This window comes from Nestor notabilis, unplaced genomic scaffold (genome assembly GCF_000696875.1).
Source record: "Nestor notabilis isolate BGI_N333 unplaced genomic scaffold, ASM69687v1 scaffold24320, whole genome shotgun sequence".
NCBI classification, from domain to species: Eukaryota; Metazoa; Chordata; class Aves; order Psittaciformes; family Psittacidae; genus Nestor; species Nestor notabilis.
Window position 1 is genome coordinate 12,524 of NW_009911061.1, and position 9,108 is coordinate 21,631.

The following is a 9,108-nucleotide window of genomic DNA, read 5'->3' on the forward strand; positions in this document are numbered from 1 at the left end:
GGGGGGGCAGTGGTCGAGCGACTGCGCGGTTCTGGGTTGCCGACTGGGCTTGACCCACGACACTATTCAAAGTCAGGGCTTGCTTTTCTCAAAGGAAAAGTGCAGCACAGCTTGCAGCAGATAAACCATGGGGGTTTTGTGCTTCAGTCTGCAAACTCTAAAGGCCTTTTTTCTAGGAAGGCATCGTTCAACTGTCTGTCCAAAATCTGCCAAATGGAGAAACTAAATATAGCATTTGTATTATTTCCTTGCATATAGATTACTGCTTTCAAATCGCATCATGCCAGGGCCATGCTCACCATAATCTTGACCACTAATCACTTTTAATGATGTATTTCTAAGTGCCAGTGAAGTACCAATTCCCTTTCCAGCCCCACTGCAAATACGGTCTTAAGTACTTCAGTTCCTTGCATCACTACAGTGCTGAAATAAAGACATTCAGCTTTTTAACCAAAAAAATAAAAAAAAAAGAAAAAAAAAGAAAGAAGACTGAAAAGAAAGAAAAGAGAGCACACTCTGTGGGGCATTGCTACTACTGCACTGCCTTCCAACAACATGCTCCCAAGTGCTTTCTTCAGTGTTGCTGACTAGCAGGGGAGCTTTGACCTGCCTTCCCAGGAGCCTATGACCAGTCAAAGGGCCTGTGTACCTGGAGGGGACCTAGTTCCATGGCAAGCTCCCACAGTGAGTGTCTGGCTGACACACTTACCTGTGCAGCCATTCTGCTGTCAGCATTACGTCTCTTACAGATCACAACAGGTACAGGCTGTGTGCCAGTTACCAGTCCTACTAGATGTGTATGCTCCTTTTAGGGAGAACGTTCACCTGAAACTCCTGTGTGGAACTGCCTCTTGCAACCATGCTTCTGGGAACCATGTTCTGGGCAGATCTTTTAGGAACAAATGCATATTAAAAAAAATAAATTACTTATCAGCTTATCATCAATATTTCCTTTTCGCAGAAGTAGACTGACTCAAAACTTGTCTAGGCTTTCACATCAAAATAAATACACGTATTAGGAAATAAGTAATTGCTGTGCATGCAGTCTTTGAAAATCTTCATAAAGGTCCTTGACCTTGTGTTGTCAGACAAAATCCAAAAGACTCGTGTAATGGTCATGGCAGCAGTTTGGCCAGGATAGGTGTATGCTAAAACTTTGTGCTCACAGAGCGTTGATCCCTGCTTCAGCTGCTGTTTGGCACTGCTCTGAGCTGTTGCACTGCAAAGACAGAGGTCAAAGACCAGATGAAAGTCTCCTAATAAAAGCATGTCAAAAATCACTAGAAAGCAAAGGCTCTAAGGAAGGATATGGTGATACTTTTGACTTTACATTCAGCTTTTTTTCAGAAATGTACTTCTTTATCTTGACAGCTTCACAAGAAATTTGGAAACATCTTCAGTCTCCAGAACTGCTGGACCAACATGGTAGTACTGAATGGGTATAAAACAGTGAAGGAAGCCCTGGTCCACAGATCAGAGGACTTTGCTGACCGGCCGTACTTGCCAATATATGAACATCTGGGCTACGGAAATAAATCTGAAGGCAAGTCCCTTGGGAATGGACATTCTCTACTGGCTCTAGCACAAGGAGGACTGGGTGGATAGATCAAGATTTTCTCAGTACAGTGCCACCTTCTCTTGTCCCTCTGGTCAACCTCCTTGTACGTCTGCCACCCTTTGGTGGTGACAAAATCAGATTTGAAAAGAAGGGGGTCCCCTTAGCGGCTGTAGTACAGCCCCAGGTGCTAGTGCACACCTCTGCAGCAGTGTTAGGACACTACTGGTGGTACAAGTTTCCTGACAGTGTTGCAGCTGGTAGCTCTCAATACCCAGCGATCAGTGCTTATGCTCACACACTGTGTGCATGTCACCATCACAAGAAAAAAAGGTAACTTTTTTCCAAGACAGAGCATTATCCAGCATCCATCCTCAGCTCCTGTGCAGTGGCATAAGCTCACACAAGCTAAGGGTGTAATGCTGAATGGTTTTGCAGAATGACTCCTTTATCCTTAGCAGCACCTGCTCTCGTTCAATGCCTTCTCCACCTTCACTAGCCATACACAACGCACGTGAAGGTTCAGTAACTTGATTTTAAAACTGCTGTATGAACAAGCTGTACAAGATCAAACTCTTTCATTTATCCACACAGACCCATACCTCCAAACTCACATTTGCTGTTCTCTAGTGAACTTTGGTTGATGTGCAGGTCAGAGCTCCTGACATTTCTTTCTCATCCATAATTCCAGGGATTGTTATAGCAAGATACGGGCATGTCTGGAAGGAGCTAAGGAAATTCACGCTCTCTACCTTGAGGAACTTTGGGATGGGAAAGAAACCCTTGGAGGAGCGAGTGGTGGAGGAAGCTGGATTTCTGTGCGCTGCAGTTAATGCTGAAGAAGGTTTGTCTCATCCAGAAGGACTGAGAAATCATAGAAAAAGGCAATACAGTGATGCAGAGAGAGAAGTAATACTACAGTCACTCTTGTTTGCAAGCAGTGCTCTCTTCCTCAGCACATGCAGTGTTTCTAGATTATAAGCATTAGGGACCCTGCTCTACCTTGAAGCCACTGCTAATTTACACAGTGGGACTACTGTAACACTAATCCATTTGAAACAGGAAACAAGTAGGAAATAAATAGACATAAAGAGGTAAAATACATAATTATTCCCAGAGCTGGGTAACTACTACCTTCATGAAGTTTAGTGGAACACATTATCACATGCAATAGAAGTGCAGCTGAAAGTTTTCACAGCGCACCACCTGTCACCTAGACACAAAGCAAAGGTGATCTGTCAGGTCACAGAACAACCCTGCAACTCAGCTTTTTGAGAAGTTTGCTCCAAACAAGGATCAACCAAATAGTAGAAGGAGATGAGAAGATTTTCACTTCCTGGTAGGATGCATTTGTACTTTCCGTGGCTTGGGGGCTTTTTCTCTTGAAGGCATCAAGAATGCATTTGTATATTCTTGTTGCTGACAGCTGAGGTCCAACAGCTTGGTGTTGCTCAGCTTCATTGCTTGGTCTCCATTTCCATTTTTAGGTCGTCCTTTTGATTTACGTTTTCTTGTAAATAATGCTGTCTGCAACGTGATCTGCACCATCGTCTACGGAGAGCGCTTCAGCTATGGTGATGAGACATTCAAGAAGCTGTTACGTTTGTTTGAAAACATCCTGAATGAAGAAACTGGATTCCTGCCTCAGGTAAACCAAGAGCAAAGTATGTTCTGTAAGAAGCTGCCCTTCGTTGCTTGTGCTTTCATTATTATTCTTTTTGTATCACATGATGTCTTCTCTGACTTTGGTTCTGACATCTTAGATTCTTAACGTGGTGCCCATTTTGCTGCGTATCCCTGGAGTGCCACAGAAAGCCTTTCAAGGGCAAAAGGAATTAATGGACTTCATAGACGTGCTCATAAAGAAGCACATGGAGACCTGGAACCCTGATGACATCCGAGATTTCACTGATGCGTTTTTAAAGGAAATGGAGAAGGTAGGGTGACACCAGCAGAACGTCAGGGTCTGGGGCAATTCTTCTGCCTATTTAAGCTCATTGATAGAAGCTGACTTTCCTCATAAAGCTGTATAAGCCCTCTTACTAATTTCCTATTTTTTAATTCCATGTTTTATCTTGAGGTGTCAACTTCATGCCGTAACCTCCTTTACTAAGAGACCATATTATCTGCTGATGCTTGTTCCCATTTTCTACCTTCACATTCCCCTCAAAGTCTAGCAACTCCCTTCTTTCCAGCCCACAGCACTTTGAAGGCATTTAAAAGGCAATGATTAAGAATTTACCAATATTTCCAAGTTTATACCAGGGAACAGGTGAACATGCAAGGTTCTGTGCTTGTCAGTTCTTTAATGATTGACTGACCCAAAATTGGTTACAAAACTGCAGCAACAGACTGGCTTTTTGGTATCATTGCCCAGTCTGTAGCCTGTCTTTAAAACGTTACGGCTTGGAAAGACGGCATCTCCTCTGGGATGTGTGTCTTTGAATTGTTTACTAAGACCTAGCTCCCTACAGACCAGATAAAGGGAAATCTGAACCTCACTGAAATTAAAAGGAGTCTTTCCTTTGATTCAATCAGGCATGGTACTTGCATCAGCCCATCCATCCACCATATGTTTCTACACATGCATTCACTAAATTTCAAGCGCCAGATGAGCAAAAATAGCAAATTCAGCCTGCAAATTGCTTCCACCATCCAAGTCCTCAGGCTGGACTGCTGCTCTGCATAACAAAACCTGCTGTGCTGAGCGTGCTGGGCACCTCCAGTCCATGCACAGGCAGAACAACGTGACCTATGTTAGTTACTCTGCACTGAGCAGTACTATTTGGTGGTGGACATGAGCCTGACCATGTTGCCTCTTGTCACTAAGGTCCCCTGATCAGCCGGTCTGATAAATCCTACTGGGTTAATTTGGGTCAGCCCCGTAGCTCCCTTGCCAGAAATCTTTTACTGGAGTTAACAGTTGAGTCTTAAATGCTTTATTAATTGCTATCCATATTACAACAGCATCAAAATATACAGAATAACTTAACAGAAGCTAGTCCCTAAGAAAGGAAAGTATAAAGAGGATTAGGAAAGACAAGCAGATGAACTCATGCAGAGAGCTTGTCATATCTCATATGCTAACAAATTTGAGCTCAATTAGCATTTGGATGACAGACCAGTTTTGCCGAAATTGGTGTTGCAGGCTTAATAGGCAGCAATAATACCCTGATCTTTTTTCTTGTTTGGTTTTTTTTTTTAATGGTAAGCAAATAGCAGGGCAGAAGCAGTGATAATCTGTAATGCATAGCTATAGATAACCCCCTCAAGACACTGCTAATTTTGCATTTGCCACATCAATGCAGCCTCCTCCCTACTGTGTGAGTTTTATGATCTGATCAAACCTCAATAACTGTGTTCCACCTCCTCTGGGGGAGGATGTTACGGCAAGTGGGGGGGGGGCTGCTGTCCCTTTGAGTTGAGAGCACAAGGCATTCACTTCTGTCCTGAAGGCAAGTGTAGCATTCATCTCTCAGGATACAGGAGGTGACTGATGACCTTCAAATACAGGAGGTAATAGAGTTACTGAGGTACATCAGTCATACACAAACTATGGTCTGTATTGTGCTCTACCCCCCCCAGTGAAGTTCTTGGTCAGCAAAAATGGATCTAGTGTTTCCCTGTACTTCTCTGGAACAATGGTCTTCTCACCCAGTGAGTACTCCCGCTCCTATCACCCACTTGTTTGCCCTCCACAGGGTAAGGAGGCTGAAAAGAAGGGTTTCAACTACAACAACCTTCGTCTGGTGACTGCAGACTTGTTTACAGCTGGTTCTGAGACCACCTCCGTCACTCTCCGATGGGGACTATTGTACATGCTTCTCTACCCGGAAATACAAAGTAAGTTAGAAGACAGGCAGAGGTGTGGCATCTTCCCTTCAACCCTCATGTTTCTGTGGGGAGACTGAACATCTGTCCATGGTTTGGAGCTCTTGCAATGAGGAACAGCTTTGGTGATAGTTCGCCTAGCAGAAACAAGGAGAAACACTTCCCAGACATAGCTGTTCTGGCAGGGACTGGTGGCAGGGGGAAAGCCCTGGTAAAAAGACTGCAGTTGGAAAGGCAAGTTCGCTCTAGCCTTCTTTTTGAAGGCTACCTGGGGACTTTCAGTGGCCAGAGTACCCTCCTTCCAGTACTTGGAATAGATGCTAATCTTGTTTAATTCTCTACTGCCACATGCCCAGGTACCATTTCAGCTGCATAGAGATGGGGTAAGGTAGCACATCAAGTGACAAGACCTTTATTAAAGACACTGTGCATAAAGAATAGTCATACAGATGGCTCTGAGCAACTGAAAACAAATGCATTCCCCTCTAGTTTCTCTTCCTTTCTCTAATTGCACATCCTGCTTTCACCCAGTGTCTACAATCTCATGCTGCCAGCCTTCCTACAGCTTGTACCAGCTCCTTCTGTTTATGTACGGGCATTCTAATTCCATAGCTGTGTTGATTCCAGGTAAGGTCCAAGCAGAAATTGATAAGGTAATTGGCAGAGAGCGATCACCCACTATGGAGGACCAAGTGAACATGCCCTACACCAATGCTGTGATCCATGAAACGCAACGCTTGGGAGACATTGTTCCTACTGGAATACCTCACACGACGTACCGGGACACTGAGTTGCAAGGCTTCTTCATTCCCAAGGTGACTGTGACCAGATAGGCAATGCACCATCCTCTCCCTTGTGTAGACACCAGGCAGGGGTTGTGCATAACCCCACACAACTCTGCAGCGTTGCACTTCCAGACCCAAAGTAGAGTCACTGGTGAGCACTGAAGTAGGACTTTGTGAAATGTTAAATCCAGGCAGATGGTCACATTTGTGCTCTAGGTTTGCACTGGTTATGTGGGAACCCAACTGCAGTGGCAGTTCAGTGCAAAGGTTTGCTTTCCTCTTGATAAGCTGTGATATTCACTGTCCGTGTTGGAGGGAGAAAGTAACAGAGCCTAACAGGTTCCCTGCACGCACACGGCACCAGCTTACTGGCTTTCCTAAGATGGTAGTAGTTAAAACTCTAATCTCTGAAGGTATTCAAATGCCACTGGCATTCAGACTACTGCCACTGTGACAGGCAGCTGCCCTGGCAGCAATGCAAGCCTGGGATTTATTTTTTAGCCTTGCAATATCTCCTCTGGTTTAGAACACTGACACGTGAAACAGGAAAGCTTTGCAATTTCCCATGCCCCTCCAGAAGCTGGGCTTTGAAGTCAGTCAGTCAGCTTTTTCTCTCCGGCTACACAAGTAGTCCAGGATGATCTGATAAAGCAGAGGCTCTTTCCACTGTGTAACCATAAAATTGACATTTGCATGCAATGGCCTTTGTAAAGATACCAACTGATGAAGTTCAGGTGCTTCAAAGCACAGGCTAGGCATCACACCTCATTGGAAAAGTGCCTTGCTTTTTACCTCTGTTTTAAATAAGATACTGAAGAGGAAATTGGTGCCATGTTCTGAAGCACCAAATGATGGTTGTTATTAGATGGGAGAAACAGACTAAAGGGGGACCAGCACTGATCCATTGTGTCAAGGTAATGCTGCTGTTCTCACATAACTTGTTTCCTCTTGTGGAGGAGTGCAGGGGACGACAATCATCACCAACTTGTCTTCCGTGCTGAAGGATGAGACGGTTTGGGAGAAGCCAAACGAGTTCTACCCTGAACACTTCCTGGATGCAAATGGGCAGTTTGTGAAGCCAGAGGCCTTCCTGCCTTTCTCAGCAGGTAAATCTGAGGGGAGGATCCAACTGCAAACCAGACGCACAACAGGAGGAGTGATCTGCTGCTCCCACCAAGTGTGGTTTAATGCCCTCTTTCACAGACACTTTCTACTCCTCCCTCTCTTGCAGGTCGCCGTGTCTGCCTGGGGGAACAGCTGGCCAGGATGGAGCTCTTTATCTTCTTTAGCACTCTCCTGCAGAAATTCACCTTTGTGCTCCCCAAGGACCAGCCCAGGCCATGGGCAGATGGTCATTTTGCCTTCATCAACTCCCCACACCCATTCCTGGTGCAAGCTATCCCAAGATAAGTGTGCTCCACTCTCACTCACACATCTCCACCAATGCAAACTCTGTCAGAAAGGTTGTAGGTCTAGGGCAGGATCATGCCATTTAATTCCAGACCGGGATCTTGAGTGAGACAGCCATAGCAAGTTAGAAACTATGATCAAGTCTGCAAGTACAAATATGCCTCATTAAGCCAGCTCTGCTGTACTTTGGGCTCTCATCAGTTGCAGAAGCAGTTCACTGAGTGCACAGCTACTGAAAGAATTATTAGTCCTGAATTAGTCTATTGAAAAAACAAGGATATCCTGGGTAAAAGACAACTCTGGGGTCTTGCCAATTCTGAAAACAAAAAAAACCCTTGGAAAAATCTCTTAAGGTACTCCCAGCCTGTGCTCTTCCTTGCTAGCCCCACTGAAGACCCAGCCGCAGTGCGCCCATGAGGTGCTGTCCCACAGCAGCGTGTGACTCTGCCTGGTGCCCAGGGTAGTCCAGCTGTAGATTCCAGAGCTACCCTTCTTCCTGCAATATTCCTGACAAATTATTTTGCAAGGTGTTAAGATATGTTTAGATTAGTAGCTGCTTCTTAACCACATGGCTGACATGACCGTAGCATAAAAGAGCATCTATACATAATCACTACTAAAAGAAAATTTCTGAAACCGAAGGCATGTTTCACACATACCTATCTAATAGCAATTTTGGAAGCTATGAAAATTACTGATTTATGCAAATACTTATTGCTGTTAAGATTTCACTTTGCAGGATCTGTGCATTTATGCTTTTCATCTACAAGATAGTCTGAAAGAATAAAAGCCATCTAGAAAGTCTTCTTTCTTGCCCCTCCTCTTTGTGGTTGTCTCACAGTCCATCTATGCGCCTGCCTCGGCTACTCACTTGACACTTCTCTGCTCAGAGCCAGCACCCAAACTGTTTCTTTCAAGATCTTTTCAGTGTTACTTTTCTGGTTGGTTCAGTGACAGAACTGAACCAGCCTGAGCACGTTCGGGTTTGCGGTTAGCAGCACACACACGCTGTGTTTTTAAAGAGAAGGTTTCATAGAATTAGGGAATGGCTTGGGATGGAAAAGCCTTTAAAGATCATCTAGTTCCAGTCCCCTGCGAGGGGTTCAGTGAACTACGCTTCAGACAGAAAGGTTTCCAGCATTCATGTATTTGGATAACAGTGTGGGTGTACCAAAAGGAAGGGCTGCCTTTCTACTGTGCAAGCACGCACTGAAAGTCAACCTGCATGCACAGACATGAGCTGCTGCGGCGTTCTGGAGGGAAAAGGGGATCCAACAGGTCACTGTGCACAATACAGACCTAGCCCGGATAACGGGGAAGGGGGAAACAAGCTCTCCAAGGCAAAAACGGCCGCAGCAGCCACCCAGCTGGTGTTGAGCTGGGAGCAGGTAGGACAGGTAGGAGAAGGGGCTGCTGTGAGAACGAGTTCCGTGCTGAGGAGCGCCCTGCTGCCTCCTATCACCCCGCAGGTGACCCCACGGCCTGCGGGAGCCCTGCACAGTCCCCTCCTCCAGGGAAGCTGACACG

General features: G+C 45.3%; 1 protein-coding gene across 1 annotated transcript in view; it reads left to right on the forward strand.

Annotated features, from left to right (window-relative positions):
• Positions 1–7,581, forward strand: part of LOC104404490 (cytochrome P450 2D17) — an 8,790-nt gene extending 1,209 nt beyond the window's left edge. Inside the window, exons 2-9 of the mRNA XM_010012931.1 lie at positions 1,372–1,543; positions 2,247–2,399; positions 3,043–3,203; positions 3,319–3,492; positions 5,257–5,398; positions 6,014–6,201; positions 7,136–7,277; positions 7,403–7,581. Of these exons, the coding sequence (XP_010011233.1) occupies positions 1,372–1,543; positions 2,247–2,399; positions 3,043–3,203; positions 3,319–3,492; positions 5,257–5,398; positions 6,014–6,201; positions 7,136–7,277; positions 7,403–7,581 (1,311 nt within the window). The remainder of the gene's footprint in view (positions 1–1,371; positions 1,544–2,246; positions 2,400–3,042; positions 3,204–3,318; positions 3,493–5,256; positions 5,399–6,013; positions 6,202–7,135; positions 7,278–7,402) is intronic.
• Positions 7,582–9,108: the final 1,527 nt, after the last annotated feature.